The sequence below is a fragment of the Oncorhynchus mykiss genome, chromosome 2 (genome assembly GCF_013265735.2).
Source record: "Oncorhynchus mykiss isolate Arlee chromosome 2, USDA_OmykA_1.1, whole genome shotgun sequence".
Taxonomy (NCBI): Eukaryota; Metazoa; Chordata; class Actinopteri; order Salmoniformes; family Salmonidae; genus Oncorhynchus; species Oncorhynchus mykiss.
In genome coordinates this window covers 15,027,608-15,053,718 of record NC_048566.1, presented here as the reverse complement: position 1 = coordinate 15,053,718, position 26,111 = coordinate 15,027,608, and the positions used below count along the sequence as shown (strand labels likewise).

General features: G+C 46.6%; 1 protein-coding gene across 1 annotated transcript; it reads left to right on the top strand.

Annotated features, from left to right (window-relative positions):
- Positions 1–79: 79 nt before the first annotated feature.
- LOC110507990 (band 4.1-like protein 4B) lies at positions 80–24,274 on the top strand. The gene is made up of 23 exons (XM_036938690.1): positions 80–1,398; positions 3,365–3,469; positions 5,298–5,340; positions 5,834–5,912; positions 6,213–6,257; positions 8,187–8,239; positions 8,329–8,449; positions 13,350–13,437; positions 13,517–13,605; positions 13,718–13,787; positions 14,024–14,193; positions 15,029–15,141; positions 15,304–15,334; positions 16,816–16,849; positions 17,019–17,113; positions 18,826–18,980; positions 20,658–20,773; positions 20,861–20,971; positions 22,902–22,954; positions 23,041–23,199; positions 23,384–23,519; positions 23,660–23,787; positions 23,923–24,274. Exons 1-23 carry the CDS (start codon positions 1,144–1,146, stop codon positions 23,984–23,986), a joined length of 2,313 nt encoding a protein of 770 aa, XP_036794585.1. The 5' UTR covers positions 80–1,143; the 3' UTR covers positions 23,987–24,274.
- Positions 24,275–26,111: the final 1,837 nt, after the last annotated feature.

The following is a 26,111-nucleotide window of genomic DNA, read 5'->3' as shown; positions in this document are numbered from 1 at the left end:
TTCTCAGAGTGAATTTTACAGATGAAAGATGTGATATCAGTTCCAGGTCCATTTTTATGTATATTTGTGGTCTGTGGAGTCACCTGCACATATCAAAACATTGTAGGAGTCGAGTCCTACAGGCTGCAGTGCAGTTAGACCCCATTTAAACACATTCCTGTGACCTGCCTTAGACGCACGCTCCAGTTCAGTGTCAACATAAGTCCCAGACCATGTTGTACAGTCTACTGATATCATAGAAAGATTTGAGGGGCAGAGTAGCCATTACTACTAAACAACCATAGCAGGCAGATATCCGGAGTTAGTCAAATTAATATATTTGTTTTAGGAGAGGTGAACTCTCTGCACTTTCACTGGTGTGTGTTTCTTTCTGCTTGAATCCCTCGGCTAAACCATAATCCTACCTGTTTGTTCTGAAATTGCATTATTTTTTGCTTGTCCTCAACATTACATTGTCCCTCTTGTTTGTCCTCCACCGCGCTGACCGTGGTGTCGCCTCTGGCCGGCAGGGAGCGCTGCTTCGCTGACACAGCCTGGCCCCAATATTAAAAAAAGTTTGTTCTGCGTTGTTTTTACGCAGGCGCAAAGCATGCTGTTTGTCCAGTTTCTCTGGTTGACTTACCTGTGAGGTGGAGCAGTTTCGGTTCTTCGTGAGAGGATTAAATAATACCGGCCACGGGTTTGGGTAAACGCGTCCCGGGAGATTGTAACCTCATTCCTCGGTATGTGAGTCTATAGGGACGCCCGCTGCGGAGCTGCTCGAGATTTCTCCAGGATTTCAGAATCTGTGCAACAGCAGGTGCGCGAGCGGGGACAAACGGTGAGAGGAGACGAAGAGGGGGGGTGTGTGCTTCGGTGAGTGAGTTCACTATTGAAACAGAATAAATTATTGGGAAATTCAACTGGTTGCTTTTTTTAATGCCGAATTGTCGGGTCCTGCTCAATTATGCTGCTGGTGATCCCCACGGCTGCCGAATTTCAGGATTCAGCGGCAGCCTGAAGCCTCCGTGCCTGCGGTGAGGGACTCTTCGCCCCGGGGTGGTGGCAGTGGGACAAACGCCACACATTGTTTCCGTGTAGTAAGCCTCCCCGTGGACACCTAACACGGTGCTTGCGCTGTGGGTAGAATTAACAATTGGAAAGATGATGGGCTTCCTACGCCGGACGTTTAGCCATCGCTCGCGCAGACGGTTTCAGACAGCGGACGAACGGGACGGGAAAGGAAGAGGGGGAACCGCGAACCCCGCGCTCCTCGCGCACCAACAGCAGGTCGTCCACGCGCCCGCCGTGGTGACAGGGGGAGCGGCCGTGCACATCCCGGCGGCTGGGACCGACAAGGATGCAATGACCTGCCGAGTGCTGCTGCTGGATGGGTCGGACGTTAACGTGGATATTCCAGTGAGTGTGTGTGTGTGGTGTCTCCATATTATTTTCAGACATATTTCTCTCAACAGAATATAAAGTGACTTCTTCTATGGTTTAGGTCATTCAGCACCATGTAGTTTTAACACCTGTCATTGTGTGTGTTCTGTGCAGTTAGGGGTAGGGCTACAGATGGTGTTGTGATCAGCCAATTCACCACATTACTTCCCCATTCTGACTGTTGGCAGGAAGCTGCCTACCTCAGAGAAACCTCCCTCCCTCTCTGCCCATCTCCCTCCCTCTCTGCCCATCTCCCTCCCTCTCTGCCCATCTCCCTCCCTCTCTGCCTCCTTCCCGCCATCCTCAGTTTTCTGTCTCTCTCTCTCTTGTCTCTGTGGGAGTGGTGTGATTTATCTCATGGCGCTGTGACAGAGAGAATGTGTTTGTCCAGGGGGGACGTAGACGTGTGTGTGTGATGTTGTAGTAAAACTCCTATCTTAAAGGTTGAGTTTGTGCGTGTGTCATCGTGGTCAGTGAAGCCGTCTCATGCGTCACCTTTTGAATACATACAGGAAGTCAGACTGCTGAGGGAATCAATGGTCATAGATGGAGAACCTATGATTTAATGTTACAGTAGAGATGCTAGTAGTTTATCGTTATGATAATACGCTTGATTTGTATCAGGCAAAAAAATTATCTGGCAAATAGACAATACATCAGAACATGAGAGCAATTCACTGTTTGTGAAGATGTAAATTGTTGAGCTGCAGGAGCCATGGTGTAGTTAATGTGCTTTATGAAGTTTGACTCCAGAGATGATTTCTTGCAGTGTGTGGAAAGCATCCTCATCAGAACTAAACAGTACATTCAGTAATATCACATTCAATCTAATCCAAACAGTAAGCTGTAACTTTGCTTTAGAGAATACAGGCTTGTGTATGTAAGGACTATTTCCTTTGTTGTCTCTTGTTAATTAGAACTAGCTCATGCTAACGGCCACCAGACGTCAGCTGACTGAAACCAGAGTCTATATAGCGCTCTAACAGGAACAAGCCTGAACATGACTGCTGAATCTTCCCTCAGGGATTCATCTACAGGTGTATTGAGTTGAAATTAATTCAATTGAACTCTTGTCTTCATCCAAAATCGACCTGCTAGGGCCTGCTCCCCAGGGGAAGATGTTTAGGGGTGGGGGTGCTCATACAGGAGTAGTAAAGGCCAAGGGCCTTTCATTTTGTGAAAAAATATTAGGTATTTAAAATGCTTTTCTTGTGATTTATCAGGGGGTGCTGTAGCACCCTCAACACCCCAGTGCTATGCCCCTAGGCACTTTCAGCTAGACACTACCCCCTAAACACTCATCTAGAGATGATTTGATGGGTACTAACACTATGGTGTTCACCTTTTCTGCCTTCTTATAGGCTTGGTGGACTTTGTCCCATTTTTACTTGCACCTGCTGTCTAATCCAGATCTACACAGGAGCTTTGGGGATAATATCTAGGGGGAAAGTCTGTCTAGGGAAAGTGCTTTGGGTAGGGGCTGGTTTGGGAGTGTGTGTGTTTTGTTGTGCTGTGCTTTGACAAGAGCTGGAGAGGAACAGGAAGGGCAAGAGTTTATTTATTGTGACCTCCCACTCCATAACCACACACACAGGTTGGCAGGTTCATACTTGTTATCAGGGAACAAAGTACAAGGTTATCCTCTCTCTTTTAAAAACACACTTTGAGGGGTGCAGCTTTTTAGTGGTTTAGGGCATTGCATCTTGGTGGGTGTTCAGCTCAAGAGCCCTATGGATTGTAGGTGTTTCAAAGACAAATGCCTGAATTATGGCTTCTCCCTCAGGTCTTCTCCCTCCGGTCTTCTCCCTCTGATTCTGCCCCAGATGCAGTCCCTAGTAATGACCCACACTCTGTCATTCTGCTCCATATCCACTCACAAGGTCTAGGCTGTTTATTCTCCAGCCTCTCTATTGTGACTATAATACATGTGTGTGTTTAATAGAAAAGGTCAAAGGGCCAGGAGCTGTTTGACCAGATCAGGTATCATCTGGACCTGGTGGAGGCTGACTACTTTGGACTGCAGTTCATGGACCCAGAACAAGTCTCAGTGAGTAGATATACATAAAGCCTCTGAACACACACACCACTACCTGCCATTGCTGAGGGGATTCCCTATGATGTAATGACACTAGTTAAATCAATCACAGTGTGGTGTTAAAATGATTGATCTGACGCTCCAGCTATCTGTCATATTCTCTGTGTCTCTCTCCATCATATTATGTCTGTCTCTGCCTGTCGCTGTCTCTCTGCCTGTCGCTGTCTCTCTGCCTGTCGCTGTCTCTCTGCCTGTCGCTGTCTATCTCTGAAGCCCTCCCATCTATCTCTGAAGCCCTCCCATCTATCTCTGAAGCCCTCCCATCTATCTCTGAAGCCCTCCCATCTATCTCTGAAGCCCTCCCATCTATCTCTGAAGCCCTCCCATCTATCTCTGAAGCCCTCCCATCTATCTCTGAAGCCCTCCCATCTATCTCTGAAGCCCTCCCATCTATCTCTGAAGCCCTCCCATCTATCTCTGAAGCCCTCCCATCTATCTCTGAAGCCCTCCCATCTATCTCTGAAGCCCTCCCATCTATCTCTGAAGCCCTCCCATCTATCTCTGAAGCCCTCCCATCTATCTCTGAAGCCCTCCCATCTATCTCTGAAGCCCTCCCATCTATCTCTGAAGCCCTCCCATCTATCTCTGAAGCCCTCCCATCTATCTCTGAAGCCCTCCCATCTATCTCTGAAGCCCTCCCATCTATCTCTGAAGCCCTCCCATCTATCTCTGAAGCCCTCCCATCTATCTCTGAAGCCCTCCCATCTATCTCTGAAGCCCTCCCATCTATCTCTGAAGCCCTCCCATCTATCTCTGAAGCCCTCCCATCTATCTCTGAAGCCCTCCCATCTATCTCTGAAGCCCTCCCATCTATCTCTGAAGCCCTCCCATCTATCTCTGAAGCCCTCCCATCTATCTCTGAAGCCCTCCCATCTATCTCTGAACCCCGCCCATCTATCTCTGAACCCCTCCCATCTGGCCAGCAGCATAACACCCTGCATCCCACTGCTGGCCTGCTTCTGTAGCTAAGCAGGGTTGGTCCTGGATGGGAGACCAGATGCTGCTGAAAGTGGTGTTGGAGGGCCAGTAGAAGGCACCCTTTCTTCTGGTCTAAAAATAAATATATATATCCCAATTCCCTAGGGCAGTGATTGAGGACATTGCCCTGTGTAGGGTGTCCTGGGAAGTTAAGAGTGTCCTGACTCTGTGGTCAATAAAGATCCCATGGCACGTATTGTAAGAGTAGGCGTGTTAACCCTGGTGTCCTGGATAAATTCCCAATCTGGCCCTCATACCATCATGGCCACCTAATCATCCCCAGCTTACAATTGGCTCATTCCTCTTCCCTGTAACTATTCCCCAGGTCGTTGCTGTTAATGAGAATGTGTTCTCAGTCAACTTACCTGGTAAAATAAGGGTTAATAAATACATTCTCTGAAGCCATCCCATCTGTCTCTGACCACAATCCTGTTTTGATTTCTATTTGCCATTTATTTTTCAGCTGTGATGTTTCACAAAAGTTCTGAACCATTCTATTCTCATAGTTTCTACAGATTGTAAATGAAAGAAACAAGTTTGACAAAGGTGTTATATTATTGATTAATTGACTCTGACTTTTCAGATCACCCAGCAGTGCAATTTTGAAGTGTTAGCTGCAGGTAAATGTTGCAATTCTTGTACCATTCCTGGACCTGCGACCAACAACAAGCTACATATGGACAGTACCAAAACAAGTGCTCTAATGATTCTGTCTCTTCGCAGCACAACCTGCAGAGCTGGGATGGTTGTAACCCCTCGTATGTATAACATTCTGTTGTCTACTTCTTTGTGTCTCTTGCAGCACTGGCTGGATGTGTCCAAGCCCATAAAGAAACAGATCAGAGGTCAGTCCATTCACTCCCACTATCTAATATTCTTAGTGTGTGTGTGGTGTATAGTTAATAACAAGCAAAGGCCAGCTACTTTTGCCAGACTGTTGGTAGTGTCCTCTACTTAATGTGTGCACTGTATACAGTGGGTTTGTGTGTGTGTGTGTAGGTAAGTGGGAAGGCAGGTGGTTCATTACCAGCTGTTGACATGGTGATTAGTGAGTGGTGCAGGGTGACACCAATGTTTACTTTGTCAGGAAACGCCCCTCTCACAGAGAGGGCTGCCTGGTTCTTACCTGAGTCTCCAGACAATTTTTTAATTAAGTGCCTGGTATTCCCAGGGTTTTTTAATTATAAATAAAATAAAAATAAAATAAAAATATATATATATATATATATATATATATATATTTTTTTTTATACAATATGTGGTAGAATGATAGATTGGCCTGACTATGTTCTTTCGCCTAATTGAATCTCTCTCGCTTGGTCTGTTTCTCTTTTTCAGATGGTCCTCCATACAGACTGTTTTTCAGGGTGAAGTTCTACTCCTCAGAGCCCAATAACCTACATGAGGAGTTCACCAGGTAACACCACCACTGGCTGCCTGTGCTCACACTCTAGCACACATGAATACACACACACACTCTCGTATACATACTGTCTCATTCACACAATCTCACCCCCTCCTCGGTGTAGTGTAGAGGTGTAAGGGGGCAGTGTAGCTAATGACTTTGGTCCAGTGGGGAAGAGACTAATTAAGGCAAAATGGACTGAGACCTCTTCAGAGAGAGAAAGACTGTCTGTCAGTCAGTGTGAAAGAGAGAGGGAGAAAGATTGATTCTACATCAGTGGTTTTATTCTCACTCCTTTTGTCTGTGTTCCAGGTACCTGTTTGTGCTGCAGCTTCGACAAGACATTCTGTCCGGCAAGTAAGCAGCTCCCAACACCCCCACACACACACACACACATACACACACACACACACACACACACACACACACACACACACACACTAAAGCTCTATCTCACTCTCTCTGTCTCTCATTCTCTCTCTCCATCTGGGTCGTGTCTCCTGTGTGTAGCTCTATAATAAAGTACAGGATCAGAACATCAGAGGGCTGCTAATTTAAAGAAAAGGACCTCTCCTCCCCAACACACACATACATACACACACACACACACACACACATACAGTGCATTCGGAAAGTATTGAGACCCCTTCCCTTTTTCCACATTTTGTTACGTTACAGCCTTATTCTAAAATGAATTACATTATTTTTTACCCTTGTCAATCTACACAAAATTCCTCTTAATGACAAAGCAATAACAGGTTTTTAGAAATGTTTGCAAATGTATAAAAAACAGAAATGCCTTATTTACGTAAGTATTCAGACCCTTTGCTATGAGACCTTGAAATTGAGCTCCAGTGCATTTTGTTTCCATTGATCATCTTTGAGATGTTTCTACCTGTGGTCAATTCAAATGATTGAACATGATTTGGAAAGGCACACACCTGTCTATATAAGGTCCCACAGTTGACAGTGCATGTCAGAGCAAAAACCAAACCATGAGGTCAAAGGAATTGTCCATAGAGCTCAGAGACAGGATTGTGTCAAGGCACAGATCTGGGGAAGGGTACCAAAAAATGTCTGCAGCATTGAAGGTCCCCAAGAACACAGTGGCCTCCATCATTCTTAAATGGAAGAAGTTTGGAACCACCAAGACTTTTCAGAGAGATGGCCGCACTGCCAAACTGAGCAATCGGGGGAGAAGGGCCTTGTTCAGGGAGGTGACCGAGAACCTAATGGTCACTGACTGAGCTCCAGTTCCTCTGTGGAGATGGTTGTCCTTCTGGAAGGTTCTCCCATCTCTGCAGCACTCCACCAATCAGTTATTTATGGTAGAGTGGCCAGACAGAAGCCACTCCTCAGTAAAAGGCACATGTCAGCCTGCTTGGACTTTGCCAAAAGGCACCTAAAAAACTCTCAAACCATGAAACAAGATTTTCTGGTCTGATGAAACCAAGATTGAACTCTTTGGCCTGAATGCCAAGCGTCACGTCTGGAGGAAACCTGGCACCATCCCTACAGTGAAGCATGGTGGTGGCATCATGCTGTGGGGATGTTTTTCAGTGGCAGGGACTGGGAGACTAGTCAGGATCGAGGGAAAGATGAATGGAGCAAAGGACAGAGAGATCCTTGATGAAAACCTGTCCAGAGCACTCAGGATTTCAGACTGTGGTGAAGGTTCACCTTCCAACAGGACAATGACCCTAAGCACACAGCCAAGACAATGCAGGAGTGGCTTCGGGACAAGTCTCTGAATGTCCTTGAGTTGCCCAGCCAGAGCCCGGACATGAACTCAATTGAACATCTCTGGAGAGACCTGAAAGTAGCTGTGCAGCGATGCTCCCAATTCAACCTGGCAGAGCTTGAGAGGATTTGCAGACAAGAATGGGAGAAACTCCCCAAATACAGGTGTGCCAAGCTTGAAGCATCATACCCAAGGCTTTAATCGCTGCCAAAGGTGCTTCAACAAAGTACTGAGTAATGGGTGTGAATACTTGTGTAAAAAATAATATTTGAGTTAATTTTTTTATACTTTTAATACTATTTCAAATCTGTTTTTGCTATGCCATTATGGGGTATTGTGTGTGAGATGATGAGGACTTTATTAAAAAAAAATTAAAATCATTTTTAGAATGAGGCTGTAGCGTAACAAAATGTGGAAAAGGTCAAGGGGTCTGAATACTTTCTGAATGCACTGTACATACATGTGAACACAGTATTGGAAGTAATGCTGCATGCGGTGTGTGTGGTGTGATCTCTCTGCTCTGGAACCTTCCTCTCTCCCTCCAGGTTGAAGTGTCCATATGATGTCTCAGTAGACCTGGGGGCCTACTGCTTACAGAGTAGGTGATGATTTACACACTACGGTATCTCTGGAATCAGCATTCATGTTTCTTTTACACCTGACTATAACGCGTGTGTGTGTGTGTAGGTGAGCTGGGGGACTGTGACCCTCTAGAGCATTCTCCTGAGCTGGTGTCAGAGTTTCGCTTCACACCCAAACAGAGTGAGACCATGGAGGCAGACATCTTTAACAAGTGGGTGGACCTAAGGTGAGTTAAAACACCATCCAACAGGACATCTTCACTGGTGTCTGTCTGAACAGACTCTAGGTGTGTCTGTCTGAACAGTCTGTAGGTGTCTGAACAGTCTGTAGGTGTCTGAACAGTCTGTAGGTGTCTGGATAAGAACAGTCTGTAGGTGTCTGAACAGTCTGTAGGTGTCTGAACAGTCTGTAGGTGTCTGAACAGTCTGTAGGTGTCTGAACAGTCTGTAGGTGTCTGAACAGACTGTAGGTGTCTGGATAAGAACAGTCTGTAGGTGTCTGAACAGACTGTAGGTGTCTGGATAAGAACACAGGACAGGTGATAACCACATGAACAATGTCTGGTTCTTTAACATCATGCAGGTAGAGGAGTGTATCACTCTGGTGTTTTCTAGTGCTGTATCAAACCTATGTAAATCACCCTCTCGCTCCCTCTCTCTCTGGTGTCTGTCTAAACAGTCTGTAGGTGTCTGAACAGTCTGTAGGTGTCTGAACAGTCTGTAGGTGTCTGAACAGACTGTAGGTGTCTGGATAAGAACACAGGACAGGTGATAACCACATGAACAATGTCTGGTTCTTTAACATCATGCAGGTAGAGGAGTGTATCACTCTGGTGTTTTCTAGTGCTGTATCAAACCTATGTAAATCACCCTCTCTCTCCCTCTCTCTCTGGTGTCTGTCTAAACAGTCTGTAGGTGTCTGAACAGTCTGTAGGTGTCTGAACAGTCTGTAGGTGTCTGAACAGTCTGTAGGTGTCTGAACAGTCTGTAGGTGTCTGAACAGTCTGTAGGTGTCTGAACAGTCTGTAGGTGTCTGAACAGTCTGTAGGTGTCTGTCTGAACAGTCTGTAGGTGTCTGTCTGAACAGTCTGTAGGTGTCTGTCTGAACAGTCTGTAGGTGTCTGTCTGAACAGTCTGTAGGTGTCTGTCTGAACAGTCTGTAGGTGTCTGTCTGAACAGTCTGTAGGTGTCTGTCTGAACAGTCTGTAGGTGTCTGTCTGAACAGTCTGTAGGTGTCTGTCTGAACAGTCTGTAGGTGTCTGTCTGAACAGTCTGTAGGTGTCTGTCTGAGAACAGTCTGTAGGTGTCTGGATAAGAACAGTCTGTAGGTGTCTGGATAAGAACAGTCTGTAGGTGTCTGGATAAGAACAGTCTGTAGGTGTCTGGATAAGAACAGTCTGTAGGTGTCTGGATAAGAACAGTCTGTAGGTGTCTGGATAAGAACAGTCTGTAGGTGTCTGGATAAGAACAGTCTGTAGGTGTCTGAACAGTCTGTAGGTGTCTGGATAAGAACACAGGACATCTTCTCTGGTGTCTGTCTGAACAGTCTGTAGGTGTCTGGATAAGAACAGTCTGTAGCTGTCTGGATAAGAACAGTCTGTAGGTGTCTGGATAAGAACAGTCTGCAGGTGTCTGGATAAGAACACAGGACAGGTGATAACCACATGAACAATGTCTGGTTCTTTAACATCATGCAGGTAGAGGAGTGTATCACTCTGGTGTTTTCTAGTGCTGTATCAAACCTATGTAAATCACCCTCTCTCTCCCTCTCTCTCTGGTGTCTGTCTGAACAGTCTGTAGGTGTCTGAACAGTCTGTAGGTGTCTGAACAGTCTGTAGGTGTCTGAACAGTCTGTAGGTGTCTGAACAGTCTGTAGGTGTCTGAACAGTCTGTAGGTGTCTGAACAGTCTGTAGGTGTCTGAACAGTCTGTAGGTGTCTGAACAGTCTGTAGGTGTCTGAACAGTCTGTAGGTGTCTGAACAGTCTGTAGGTGTCTGAACAGTCTGTAGGTGTCTGAACAGTCTGTAGGTGTCTGAACAGTCTGTAGGTGTCTGAACAGTCTGTAGGTGTCTGAACAGTCTGTAGGTGTCTGAACAGTCTGTAGGTGTCTGAACAGTCTGTAGGTGTCTGAACAGACTGTAGGTGTCTGAACAGACTGTAGGTGTCTGGATAAGAACAGACTGTAGGTGTCTGGATAAGAACAGTCTGTAGGTGTCTGAACAGACTGTAGGTGTCTGAACAGTCTGTAGGTGTCTGAACAGTCTGTAGGTGTCTGAACAGTCTGTAGGTGTCTGAACAGTCTGTAGGTGTCTGAACAGTCTGTAGGTGTCTGAACAGTCTGTAGGTGTCTGAACAGTCTGTAGGTGTCTGAACAGTCTGTAGGTGTCTGAACAGTCTGTAGGTGTCTGAACAGACTGTAGGTGTCTGGATAAGAACAGTCTGTAGGTGTCTGAACAGACTGTAGGTGTCTGAACAGACTGTAGGTGTCTGAACAGACTGTAGGTGTCTGAACAGTCTGTAGGTGTCTGAACAGTCTGTAGGTGTCTGAACAGTCTGTAGGTGTCTGAACAGACTGTAGGTGTCTGGATAAGAACACAGGACAGGTGATAACCACATGAACAATGTCTGGTTCTTTAACATCATGCAGGTAGAGGAGTGTATCACTCTGGTGTTTTCTAGTGCTGTATCAAACCTATGTAAATCACCCTCTCTCTCCCTCTCTCTCTGGTGTCTGTCTGAACAGTCTGTAGGTGTCTGAACAGTCTGTAGGTGTCTGAACAGTCTGTAGGTGTCTGAACAGTCTGTAGGTGTCTGAACAGTCTGTAGGTGTCTGAACAGTCTGTAGGTGTCTGAACAGTCTGTAGGTGTCTGAACAGTCTGTAGGTGTCTGAACAGTCTGTAGGTGTCTGAACAGTCTGTAGGTGTCTGAACAGTCTGTAGGTGTCTGAACAGTCTGTAGGTGTCTGAACAGTCTGTAGGTGTCTGAACAGTCTGTAGGTGTCTGAACAGTCTGTAGGTGTCTGAACAGTCTGTAGGTGTCTGAACAGTCTGTAGGTGTCTGAACAGTCTGTAGGTGTCTGAACAGTCTGTAGGTGTCTGAACAGTCTGTAGGTGTCTGAACAGACTGTAGGTGTCTGAACAGACTGTAGGTGTCTGGATAAGAACAGACTGTAGGTGTCTGGATAAGAACAGTCTGTAGGTGTCTGAACAGACTGTAGGTGTCTGAACAGTCTGTAGGTGTCTGAACAGTCTGTAGGTGTCTGAACAGTCTGTAGGTGTCTGAACAGTCTGTAGGTGTCTGAACAGTCTGTAGGTGTCTGAACAGTCTGTAGGTGTCTGAACAGTCTGTAGGTGTCTGAACAGTCTGTAGGTGTCTGAACAGTCTGTAGGTGTCTGAACAGTCTGTAGGTGTCTGAACAGACTGTAGGTGTCTGGATAAGAACAGTCTGTAGGTGTCTGAACAGACTGTAGGTGTCTGAACAGACTGTAGGTGTCTGAACAGACTGTAGGTGTCTGAACAGTCTGTAGGTGTCTGAACAGTCTGTAGGTGTCTGAACAGTCTGTAGGTGTCTGAACAGTCTGTAGGTGTCTGAACAGTCTGTAGGTGTCTGAACAGTCTGTAGGTGTCTGAACAGTCTGTAGGTGTCTGAACAGTCTGTAGGTGTCTGAACAGTCTGTAGGTGTCTGAACAGTCTGTAGGTGTCTGAACAGTCTGTAGGTGTCTGAACAGTCTGTAGGTGTCTGAACAGTCTGTAGGTGTCTGAACAGTCTGTAGGTGTCTGAACAGACTGTAGGTGTCTGTCTGAACAGTCTGTAGGTGTCTGGATAAGAACAGTCTGTAGGTGTCTGGATAAGAACAGTCTGTAGGTGTCTGAACAGTCTGTAGGTGTCTGGATAAGAACAGTCTGTAGGTGTCTGAACAGTCTGTAGGTGTCTGAACAGTCTGTAGCTGTCTGGATAAGAACAGTCTGTAGGTGTCTGAACAGTCTGTAGGTGTCTGGATAAGAACACAGGACAGGTGATAACCACATGAACAATGTCTGGTTCTTTAACATCATGCAGGTAGAGGAGTGTATCACTCTGGTGTTTTCTAGTGCTGTATCAAACCTATGTAAATCACCCTCTCTCTCCCTCTCTCTCTGGTGTCTGTCTGAACAGTCTGTAGGTGTCTGAACAGTATGTAGGTGTCTGAACAGTCTGTAGGTGTCTGAACAGTCTGTAGGTGTCTGAACAGTCTGTAGGTGTCTGAACAGTCTGTAGGTGTCTGAACAGTCTGTAGGTGTCTGAACAGTCTGTAGGTGTCTGAACATTCTGTAGGTGTCTGAACAGTCTGTAGGTGTCTGAACAGTCTGTAGGTGTCTGAACAAGAACAGTCTGTAGGTGTCTGAACAAGAACAGTCTGTAGGTGTCTGGATAAGAACAGTCTGTAGGTGTCTGGATAAGAACAGTCTGTAGGTGTCTGAACAGTCTGTAGGTGTCTGAACAGTCTGTAGGTGTCTGAACAGTCTGTAGGTGTCTGTCTGAACAGTCTGTAGGTGTCTGTCTGAACAGTCTGTAGGTGTCTGTCTGAACAGTCTGTAGGTGTCTGGATAAGAACAGTCTGTAGGTGTCTGAACAGACTGTAGGTGTCTGGATAAGAACACAGGACAGGTGATAACCACATGAACAATGTCTGGTTCTTTAACATCATGCAGGTAGAGGAGTGTATCACTCTGGTGTTTTCTAGTGCTGTATCAAACCTATGTAAATCACCCTCTCTCTATATCTCTCTGTTTGCCTCTGTCTGTGTGACGGATCAAGAGATTAATCCCTGGAGCGTCTTGATTGAATCCAGGCAGTATTTAACCCTGCTAGTGTATGATCGCTCCAATCTCAGATTAGATGACGCACACAGATTACACACACATACACTGGGGCTCACTGAGCTGACATGACACCAGTGAAAGCGAGAAACCAAAGAGAAACCCTACTGAGTTCCGCTCTCTCTCTCTCTATTGGCCAGATAAACCCCTAGGCCCTAATCTGTTGTGTACATCTGAACTGGATTACTGCAAGAAGTATGGAGGACATTCCACCCAGAGGGCAGGGTATGTGTGTTAGACTGAGCATGTGGTTTTGTTTCCCCAGGGGTACGGATCCATCCCAGGCAGAGACCAGCTTCCTCAACAAGTGTAAATGGCTGGAGCTGTACGGAGTGGACATGCATTTTGTCAAGGTTGGTGTGTGTGCTGCTGTTGTCTGTGTTTGATGTTGTAGAGTAGCACTGAGCATGTGTGACTGTGTGTTGTCCTCAGGGAAGGGACGGAGCTGAGTACGCTCTGGGTCTGACTCCCACTGGCATCCTGGTGTTTGAGGGCTCCACCAAGATAGGCCTCTTCTTCTGGTAAACACACACACACACACTTTGACATGAACACTCCAAAACACACTGATATTTTCTTGAAAACAGCTGCGTAGTCTGCAATGTCAACTGTGTGTGTGTGTGTGTGTTCCAGGCCCAAGATCACCCGCCTGGATTTCAAAAAGAGTCGACTCACCCTAGTGGTGACGGAGGACGATGATCAGGTGAGCAATACACAAATACCCCTGCCCATGACCCCACTCTCCGAGGGTGTCTCATATATGCAAAGAAAACCATTTCCATTTCTCACCACCACACATTTACAGGCGACACACTTGTATGTGATCGGCCCCTATTTCACCTTTTGACTTGACAGCAGAGACCATTTCATTGACATTGAAATATTTGGACTGCTTTTGTCAGAGTGGTGTTTGATTGTGATTGGCTGTTGTGTGGTTAGGGGCGGGAGCAGGAGCACACCTTTGTGTTCCAGTTGGACAGTTCGAAGACGTGTAAACACTTGTGGAAATGTGCTGTGGAGAGCCACGCCTTCTTCCGGCTGCGCCAGCCCACAGCTGGGAAGGCCTCCAGCAGTGACTTCACACGCCTTGGATCACGTTTCAGGTTCAGGTGGGTGGGGCTCGCACCAACACTCAACTCTACAACAGAGATTGTGCCCAAAATGGCACCCTATTCCCTATATAGTGCACCACTTTTGACCAGAGTTCTAGGGTGCACTATATAGTGAATAGAGTGCCATGTTGGATGCACTCTGAGAATAGGTAGGCTTCTGGTCAAAAGTAGTGCACTAACTGAGGACTAGTGCGCCATCTGAGATGCAAGTTATGTCTCCATGGTTACATGATGGAAGCTATGGTTACAGGGAAATGCCGTTTGTTTACATGTCAAACTGAAATGACCTCTTCAGATATATTCCAGGCATCTATCACCAACATACAGGGACGCAGTATGTTGAGTCATGTAAATGTTCTGTACATCCTGACATGCCAAATACAGAGATGCCAGCTACTGTTCATCGTCGTTAAAGGGAATCTTGGGGGTTTTGGCAATGAGGCACTTTATCTACTTCCTCAGAGTCAGATTGACTCAACGATACCATTTGTATGTATCATCTTACTTAATTATGGATGCAATCAGCAGTTTCACGAGCCAATGCTAACTGGCATTAGCGCATGATTGGAAGTCTATATCTACTAGCATGCTAGTAGTTACCATAGACTTCTAGTCATTGTGCTAATGCTAGTTAGCAATTACGCTAACGCTAGTTAGCAAATTCCTTTAAACTGGGTTGGTATATTCTCCCCAGTACACTATAGCCTATACCCTACAGCTTTACATCCCTACAGCTCCCAGCAGGGACATAAAAATGGTATCAACGAGTTAATCTGACTCACTGCCAAAATCCTGAAGTATCCCTTTAAAGTGTTCTCTCTCTCCTTCTCAGTGGAAAGACTGAGTACCAGGCGACCCACGGAGGGAGGCTGAGGAGGGCCAGTACGTTTGAGAGGCGACCCAGCAAGAGATACCCCTCTCGCACTCACTCACTGGGTGGCAAGGGTTGGTATATTGTCCCCAGTACACACTATAGCATATACCCTACATCCCTACAGCTCCCAGTTCCCCCATACAGTAAAACACCCATACAGGCAGTTTCCCATGTCAATTCTCCTGTGCTTGATTCACTGACCTGATGTAACCTGGCTTTCTCTCTCTCTACAGCCCTCTCTCCAGCCAAACCACCACATATCAGGTGGGTCCCTGAGAGCACAGGACAACCAAGCATGTACAGAGCCCTTAGAAACTATTCACACCCCTTGACCTTTTTCTACATTTTGTTGTTACAAAGTGAGATTAAATGGATTTAATTGTAACTTCCTGTCAACGATCTTACACAAAATATACTAATGTCAAAGTGGAAGAAAAATGCTGACATTTGTAAAAAAAAAAACACTAATGTTAAGATAAGTATTCAACCACCTGAGTCAATACATGTTAGAATCACCTTTGGCAGCGATTACAGCTGTGAGTCTTTCTGGATGAGTCTCTAAGACTTTCCACACCTGGATTGGTAGTGATTACAGCTGTGAGTCTTTCTGGATGAGTCTCTAAGACTTTCCACACCTGGATTGGTAGTGATTACAGCTGTGAGTCTTTCTGGATGAGTCTCTAAGACTTTCCACACCTGGATTGGTAGTGATTACAGCTGTGAGTCTTTCTGGATGAGTCTCTAAGACTTTCCACACCTGGATTGGTAGTGATTACAGCTGTGAGTCTTTCTGGATGAGTCTCTAAGACTTTCCACACCTGGATTGGTAGTGATTACAGCTGTGAGTCTTTCTGGATGAGTCTCTAAGACTTTCCACACCTGGATTGTGCAACATTTGCCTATTTATATATTTTTTTCTAAATTCTTCAAGCTCTGTCAACTTGGTTGTTGATCATTGCTAGACAACCATTTTCACTTTCAGGTCTTGCCATAGATTTTCAAGCAGATTTAAGTTAAAACTATAACTCGGCCGCTCAGGAACATTCACTGTCTTGGTAAGCAACTCCAGTATAGATTTGGTTTTAGGTTATTGTCCTGCTGAAAGGTGAATTCATCTCCCAGTGTTTGGTAGAAAGCAGACTGACCAGGTTTTCCTTTAGGATTTTTCCTGAATTTTTCCTAAGCATACCCGCATTGTAAAACCTCCCTGGTCTTTGTGGTTGAATCTGTTTGAAATTCACTGCTCGACTGAGGGACCTTACAACCATCTGTATTTGTGGGCTACAGAGATGAGGTAGTCATTAAAATATATATTATTATCACACAGTGAGTCCATGCAACTTAGTTTACATGTTAAGCACATTTTTACTTCTGAATTTATTTTGGCTTTCCAAAACTAAGGGGTTGAATACTTATTGACTCAAGACATTTCAGCTCTTGATTTGTAATTAATTTGTAAACATTTCTGAAAGCATAATTCCACTTGGACATTATGAGATGTTTTATGTAGGCCGGTGAGCATATTTAATCCATTTTCTAATACCGGCTGTAACACAAGTGGAGAAAGTCCAGTGGTGTGAGTCCTTTCTGGAGGAGTTGAATGTTACGCCTCTATTCATGTTAAAGAGCACTATGGTAATGAGCAAGATGTACATTTTATACCAATGTATGGAAATGGATATGTTTCGATTAATGATCTGTATGTAAATGTGATCTTATTGAGCAGTTATATTGTTCTGTTTCAGCGCCCACACCAGCCCCGAACCTAGTCTACACCCAGTAAGACACACACACACACACACACACACACAATGGTTCCTCATGGATATGAAGGTTAAAGAAGAAAACGTCAGTGGATACCTTTGTGACTGATTACCATGGCAATGCACCTGCAATATTCAACTGAATATTATTTTCTCAGTCTTTTTCTCCATCTATCTCTGTTCAGTACCAGCGTAACATCCCTATAGCCCATGAGCCTTGGCACCCAGCCCTCACACCCCCCATCTACCTACAACACTCAGGACACACATCCCCGCACAGGTGAGACACAGACAGACAGACAGACATTGGTAAGACTTCTTCTTAATGGTGTATAGTGAGTCCCCCTAGCCCCCAGAGTTGTCTCATTTCAGAGGTGCTCTCTTTCTCTGTCGGGTATCTCCGCTATCTTTTTCTTTTTGAATGTCTCTTTCACGTCATATCACTGTTACATCATTCATGTGTTGCATCATTTAGACAGGCTGTGTGTGTGCGCGTGTGTGTGTGTATGCTTACCGTGTCTGTGTATGCGTACCGTGTTTGTCATTTCCCATGTCCAGAGCGCCTGCTGCAGTAGCAGTGAGTCAAGAGCCCAGTCATCGGTCAGTACCAGAGAGGTCCAGCGGGTCTTTCCCTGGATCCATCAGTGTGGTGTACAGAGACAAGGTCATGACTGCACTCTGACCCCTCCACCCTAACCTCTACAGCCCTGTCCCAGGACCCTGTCCCAAACCCACCTCTAAATCTAAACTCTAACACATAGGCATATGCATACGAGACAACTGGAATACAGAAGACAGAGAGAGACAGAGAAACACTCTGGTTGTGGACTTATGGACCAAAATACATCATCCTCATCACCATCATTACACACCAGCCTTGTCTACCATGTGTCTTCTCCATCAGATCACCACCACCATGCTGTGGAGACAGAAAGAGACTCCTAACAGAAAGAGAGAGACTTTAAACACAGAGATCTCTCTCTGAGTGGGTTGGACCATGATGTTTGATGATGTCTTGTTAGTTCATGTAATTGTTGTTGATACTTTAGTGGCTGAATGCTACAAAGTCCTCAAATGTGACTGGGTAAGATTGAAATTCCGTTTATGCTTTACAAAACAGTCATACCGAGACATTATGTTTCTGCCCAGTTAGCAGGTAGATTTGCTTTTAGCCAAATCCTTTTAGAGCAAGCCAAATAATTTGTTTAAAGAAGTTATCCTAGCTCAGGATTCACTGTTTGAATGTAAGATGCCAATCATTTGAGTGTGTGTGAAGTAGTCTGTGTCATCATAAACTGCTTTAACTAGGGATCACATGGTTGTACATTACATCTGAAGGGGAATATGGCTACTTTGGAAATCTCAGCTAAACGATGAAGGAAAATGTTCTTGTTAAATTCATATCAGCAATATACATTACATTATATAGATTACATTACAATAGCATGTCATGGAAGTCTTGCGTCTATTGCTGCATGAATGTTGTGTGTGAGGGGTTCTGACTCAGCTTAATCAACCCCCCCATAGATCAATAGAATGGCTCTGATGGCCTTGTTTACCTATGTTAATGCTGATTGTGTTTACATCCTCTCCATGCTCAACATTCCTTCCTGTTGCCTTAAAATTGTTACTCTTATCACAACCAGCCTTAGATTGGTTGCTACAGCCTTGTTGATTAAACGCACTGCTTAATTAAACTCCTTCACTGAAGTTGAATAATGTACACACACACACACACACTGAATGACTGTTAAAATGATGTGCTATACACACACACACAGACTACCAAAGCACAGGTGGCTGATTGTACCTTAATTGGGGAAGATGGGCTCATAGAAAGTTATCAAATGTGGTTTCCGTGAGCTGCCCTCCCCTGTGTACCAGAGAGGTTTTAAAAACTGGTGTTACTGTGTGGTAAAGAAGGTGGAACAGGGTGCTGGTCTGGTTCTGGGTTTCTGGACTGTGTGTTTGAGTGTGATGTGCTGTCCCCAGTTTCCCTCTGCGTGGTCCTGTCCTGGGAGGGGAGCAGCAGTTCAGTGTTGAGGAGAACGAGACGCCGTACTCTGGAAGCATACACCATCTCCACTGCAGACACACACACTACGACAACAGCCAGGAGACTTACTGTCACACACACAGCAAGAACAGTAGGTATACACCCATGGGTATACACACCACAGGCAGCCAGGTTATAGACACCAGGTTATAGACACCACAGGCAACCAAGTTCTACACACCACGGCAGCCAGGTTATAGACACCACGGCAGCCAGGTTATAGACACCAGGTTATAGACACCACAGGCAGCCAGGTTCTACACACCACGGGCAGCCAGGTTATAGACACCACAGGCAGCCAGGTTATAGACACCACGGTAGCCAGGTTATACACGCCAGGTTATAGACACCACAGGCAGCCAGGTTATACACACCACGGCAGCCAGGTTATACATGCCAGGTTATAGACACCACAGGCAGCCAGGTTATAGACACCAAGTTATTAACGCCACGGCAGCCAGGTTATACACACCACAGGCAGCCAGGTTATAGACACTAGGTTATACACACCATGTTATACACACCATGGAAGCCAGATTAAACACACCATGGCAGCCAGGTTATACACACCATGGCAGCCAGGTTATACACACCACGGCAGCCAGGTTATACACACCATGGCAGCCAGGTTATACACACCATGGCAGCCAGGTTATACACACCAGGTTATACACACCACGGCAGCCAGGTTATACACACCACGGCAGCCAGGTTATACACACCAGGTTATACACGCCACGGCAGCCAGGTTATACACGCCACGGCAGCCAGGTTATACACGCCACGGCAGCCAGGTTATAGACGCCACGTCAGCCAGGTTATAGACGCCACGGCAGCAAGGTTATAGACGCCACGGCTGCCAGGTTATAGACGCCACGGCAGCCAGGTTATACACGCCACGGCAGCCAGGTTATACACGCCACGGCAGCCAGGTTATACACGCCACGGCAGCCAGGTTATACACGCCACAGCTGCCAGGTTATAGACGCCACGTCAGCCAGGTTATAGACGCCACGGCAGCAAGGTTATAGACGCCACGGCTGCCAGGTTATAGACGCCACGGCAGCCAGGTTATACACACCACGGCAGCCAGGTTATACACGGCAGGTTATACACACCACGGCAGCCAGGTAATACACACCACGGCAACCAGTTTATACACGCCAGGTTGTACACACCACGGCAGCCAGGTTATAGACACCACAGGCAGCCAGGTTATAGACCCCAGGTTATTAACGCCACGGCAGCCAGGTTATAGACCCCAGGTTATTAACGCCACGGCAGCCAGGTTATAGACACCAGGTTATTAACGCCACGGCAGCCAGGTTATAGACACAAGGTTATACACACCACGGCAGCCAGGTTATACACACCACGGCAGCCAGGTTATAGTCACCAGGTTATAGACATCACAGGCAGCAAGGTTATTGACACCTGGTAAAACACACCATGGCAGCCAGGTTACTCACACCACGGCAGCCAGGTTATAGACACCACGGCAGCCAGGTTATAGACACCACGGCAGTCAGGTTATAGACACCACGGCAGCCAGGTTATAGACACCACAGGCAGCCAGGTTATAGACACCACAGGCAGACAGGTTATAGACACCACGGCAGACAGGTTATAGACACCACGGCAGACAGGTTATAGACACCACGGCAGCCAGGTTAATGACACCACGGCAGCCAGGTTAATGACACCACGGCAGCCAGGTTAATGACACCACGGCAGCCAGGTTATATGTTAACACTGTGTGTGTGTTTAGAACACAGAGCCCCTCCCTGTCCTGTAGATGAGTTGGAGCTCTGTCTGCTCAACCCCCTGGAGACAGACAGCAACACCTCTCCCTGGCCTTCACTACATGTCAACATGGACAACAAGGTACGGTTACACACCAGGTCAGACATATTTAAGCAGTTATTTTATTACATATTTAGACTCCACCTCTCTCTCTCTCTCATCTCTCAGGCAGAGGAGAAGCAGTTGTCTGAGAAGTCTCTCCAGCCCTCCTCTCCCTGCAGCCCTCCAGACCATCTCAAGTGTAACATCTACAAAGCTCAGATGGAGGCTGTCTATAGAGTGAGTACTGACCCCTAGTGATGGAGGCTGTCTATAGAGTGAGTACTGACCCCTAGTGATGGAGGCTGTCTATAGAGTGAGTTCTGACCCCTAGTGATGGAGGCTGTCTATAGAGTGAGTACTGACCCCTAGTGATGGAGGCTGTCTATAAAGTGAGTACTGACACCTAGTGATGGAGGCTGTCTATAGAGTGAGTCCTGACCCCTAGTGATGGAGGCTGTCTATAGAGTGAGTACTGACACCTAGTGATGGAGGCTGTCTATAGAGTGAGTACTGACCCCTAGTGATGGAGGCTGTTTATAGAGTGAGTACTGACCCCTAGTGATGGAGGCTGTCTATAGAGTGAGTACTGACCCCTAGTGATGGAGGCTGTTTATAGAGTGAGTTCTGACCCCTAGTGATGGAGGCTGTTTATACAGTGAGTACTGACCCCTAGTGATGGAGGCTGTCTATAGAGTGAGTACTGACCCCTAGTGATGGAGGCTGTCTATAGAGTGAGTACTGACCCCTAGTGATGGAGGCTGTCTATAGAGTGAGTACTGACCCCTAGTGAGTGATGGAGGCTGTCTATAGAGTGAGTACTGACCCCTAGTGAGTTATGGAGGCTGTCTATAGAGTGAGTACTGACACCTAGTGATGGAGGCTGTCTATAGAGTGAGTACTGACCCCTAGTGAGTGACGGAGGCTGTCTATAAAGTGAGTACTGACACCTAGTGATGGAGGCTGTCTATAGAGTGAGTACTGACCCCTAGTGATGGAGGCTGTCTATAGAGTGAGTACTGACCCCTAGTGATGGAGGCTGTCTATTGAGCGAGTTCTGACCCCTAGTGAGTGACAGAGGCTGTCTATAAAGTGAGTACTGACACCTAGTGATGGAGGCTGTCTATAGAGTGAGTACTGACACCTAGTGACGGAGACTGTCTATAGAGTGAGTTCTGACCCTATTGAGTGTGTGTTTGCAGTAGCCGTGTAAAAGCTAACATCCTCTCTCATCCTCTTGTCCTCTTCTCCTCTGTCGTCCTCCTGTTCTCTCCTCTTCTTCTGTCATCCTCCTGTCCTCTTCTCTCATCCTCTTCTCTCTCCTCCTCTTCTCCTCTGTCATCCTCCTGTCCTCTCCTCTTCTGTCATATTCCTGTCCTCTCCTCTTCTGTCATATTCCTGTCCTCTCCTCTTCTCATACTTCTATACTCTCTCGTCCTCCTCTTCTCCTCTGTCATCCTCCTCTCCTCTTCTTCTGTCATCCTCTTGTCCTCTCCCCTTCTCCCATCCTCTTCTTCTGTCATCCTCCTGTCCTCTCCTCTTCTTCTGTCATATTCCTGTCCTCTCCTCTTCTCATCCTTCTATACTCTCTCTCGTCCTCCTCTTCTCTTCTGTCATCCTCCTGTCCTCTCCTCTTCTTCTGTCATATTCCTGTCCTCTCCTCTTCTCATCCTTCTATACTCTCTCTCATCCTCCTCTTCTCTTCTGTCATCCTCCTGTCCTCTCCTCTGTTGTCGTCCTGTCCTCTCCTCTTCTGTCATCCTCCTGTCCTCTCCTCTTCTTCTGTCATCCTCCTGTCCTCTCCTCTTCTTCGGTCATCCTCCTATCCTCTCCTCTTCTGTCATCCTCCTCTCCTCTTCGGTCATCCTCCTGTCCTCTCCTCTTCTTCGGTCATCCTCCTGTCCTCTCCTCTTCTTCGGTCATCCTCCTGTCCTCTACTCTTCTCCTCTGTCATCCTCCTATCCTCTCCTCTTCTGTCATCCTCCTCTCCTCTTCGGTCATCCTCCTGTCCTCTACTCTTCTCCTCTGTCATCCTCTTGTCCTCTCCTCTTCTCCCATCCTCTTCTCCTCTGTCATCCTCCTGTCCTCTACTCTTCTCCTCTGTCATCCTCCTATCCTCTCCTCTTCTGTCATCCTCCTGTCCTCTCCTCTTCTTCCTCTCTTGATGAAGGATGCTCCGCTGACGCCCAGAGGGAAGACCTGTAGTCAGGAGATCAACGACAGGCCAGTACTAGCAGTGATACAATACTCCTCCCAGTGTGTGTGTGTGTGTGTGTTTGGTGGATGATAATGGTATGTGTGTATCTCAGGTATCAGAGCTCCAGTCAGGACTCTCGAGACTCTGCCACTTCCAGTCTGACCACAGAGAAAACCTCCCTCCGCCCCGACCACAACTCAACCACAGACAGACCCGCCAAGTCTAACCCTAACACCAACCGCAGGAAAAGACTGGTCAGGCAGTTCAGCTTGTAAGTATGGCAGGGTATTCACAACCTGCTCTGGGATTCTATACGATGCTCACAGCTGTGTCCTGTACTCAAAGTACTGTCATAACCTAGCCACTACTCAAAAACCCATGATGTTAGTTATTCACTACTCATGTTTTACATTTAGAATGCTGTGGCTGAACACTGTCCTGTAATTGGTCCTCAGTAACCATGAGGACGAGGATAATCTCCCAGAGGCCCTTGCAGCGATCTCTTCCCGGAGCACTGGGAAGTGTGGCTCTAACAACTCACTGGACAACCAGACACAACCCTCCATATACCCTCAGGAAACAAACACACAGGTTATCATACCCCAGAGCACTCAGCAACACACACTTTTCATAGCAGAGCATTCGTCCATTTGGATCAGAGCCTTGTCATTTCTAAGCAAATACCAGGATAATAGTGGATTGTGAACTAAACTGTTTTGTGTGTGTTGCAGATGGACATGCCGATACTGGAGCTGAGGAGTCCATGCTGTGAGCGTTCTCACTCTCCCCACCTCTCCCCTTCCTTCTACCACACCTCCATCCCTCCCCTGGTACCCTGCCTCGCCTCTCACACCAACAGGTAACACACATTCAGGTTACACACACACACTCAGGTTACAGACACACTTAACACACAAATCCCAGTCATGTAACATTCCTCATGATGATCTGTGTGTGTGTGTGTGTCCCTGTCTGTGTGTGTGTCTGTGTTTAGCGGGGAGGAGATGAGGTTGGGCAGAGAGAAGATTCTCAGGGCTCTCCTGATGACGGAGCTCTGAGTCTGTGACCCCTGTGACATCATGGATGCCTCATGGACCTGGTGTGAGACGACCTTCAGGAGTCCCACGTCCACTGGCTGCACTCAGCAGTCAGCATTTACTGTACATAATGCAGTCAACCTTTCTAGATTTGCATACAAAATAATTTGCTTAAGTGTTATTTTAAAAGGAACATGTTTTATGTCTACCCACACTACACACCCTGTAACAACATGCTCCCACACTACACACCCTGTAACAACATGCTCCCACACTACACACCCTGTAATAACACGCTCCCACACTACACACCCTGTAATAACATGCTCCCACACTACACACCCTGTAATAACACGCTCCCACACTACACACCCTGTAATAACACGCTCCCACACTACACACCCTGTAATAACATGCTCCCACACTACACACCCTGTAATAACATGCCCCCACACTACACACCCTGTAATAACATGCTCCCGCACTACACACCCTGTAATAACATGCTCCAGCACTACACACCCTGTAATAACATGCTCCCACACTACACACCCTGTAATAACATGCTCCCACACTACACACCCTGTAATAACATGCTCCCACACTACACACCCTGTAATAACATGCTCCCACACTACACACCCTGTAATAACATGCTCCCACACTACACACCCTGTAATAACATTCTCCCACACTACACACCCTGTAACAACATGCTCCCACACTACACACCCTGAAATAACATGCTCCCACACTACACACCCTGTAATAACATGCTCCCAGACTACACACCCTGTAATAACATGCTCCCACACTACACACCCTGTAATAACATGCTCCCACACTACACACCCTGTAATAACATGCTCCCACACTACACACCCTGTAATAACACGCTCCCACACTACACACCCTGTAATAACACGCTCCCACACTACACACCCTGTAATAACATGCTCCCACACTACACACCCTGTAATAACATGCTCCCACACTACACACCCTGTAATAACACGCTCCCACACTACACACCCTGTAATAACATGCTCCCACACTACACACCCTGTAATAACACGCTCCCACACTACACACCCTGTAATAACACGCTCCCACACTACACACCCTGTAATAACACGCTCCCACACTACACACCCTGTAATAACACGCTCCCACACTACACACCCTGTAATAACATGCTCCCACACTACACACCCTGTAATAACACGCTCCCACACTACACACCCTGTAATAACATGCTCCCACACTACACACCCTGTAATAACATGCTCCCACACTACAAACCCTGTAATAACATGCTCCCACACTACACACCCTGTAATAACACGCTCCCACACTACACACCCTGTAATAACATGCTCCCACACTACACACCCTGTAATAACATGCTCCCACACTACACACCCTGTAATAACATGCTCCCACACTACACACCCTGTAATAACATGCTCCCACACTACACACCCTGTAATAACACGCTCCCACACTACACACCCTGTAATAACACGCTCCCACACTATACACCCTGTAATAACACGCTCCCACACTACACACCCTGTAATAACATGCTCCCACACTACACACCCTGTAATAACATGCTCCCACACTACACACCCTGTAATAACACGCTCCCACACTACACACCCTGTAATAACATGCTCCCAGACTACACACCCTGTAATAACACGCTCCCACACTACACACCCTGTAATAACATGCTCCCACACTACACACCCTGTAATAACATGCTCCCACACTACAAACCCTGTAATAACATGCTCCCACACTACACACCCTGTAATAACACGCTCCCACACTACACACCCTGTAATAACATGCTCCCACACTACACACCCTGTAATAACATGCTCCCACACTACACACCCTGTAATAACACGCTCCCACACTACACACCCTGTAATAACACGCTCCCACACTATACACCCTGTAATAACACGCTCCCACACTACACACCCTGTAATAACATGCTCCCACACTACACACCCTGTAATAACATGCTCCCACACTACACACCCTGTAATAACACGCTCCCACACTACACACCCTGTAATAACACGCTCCCACACTATACACCCTGTAATAACATGCTCCCACACTACACACCCTG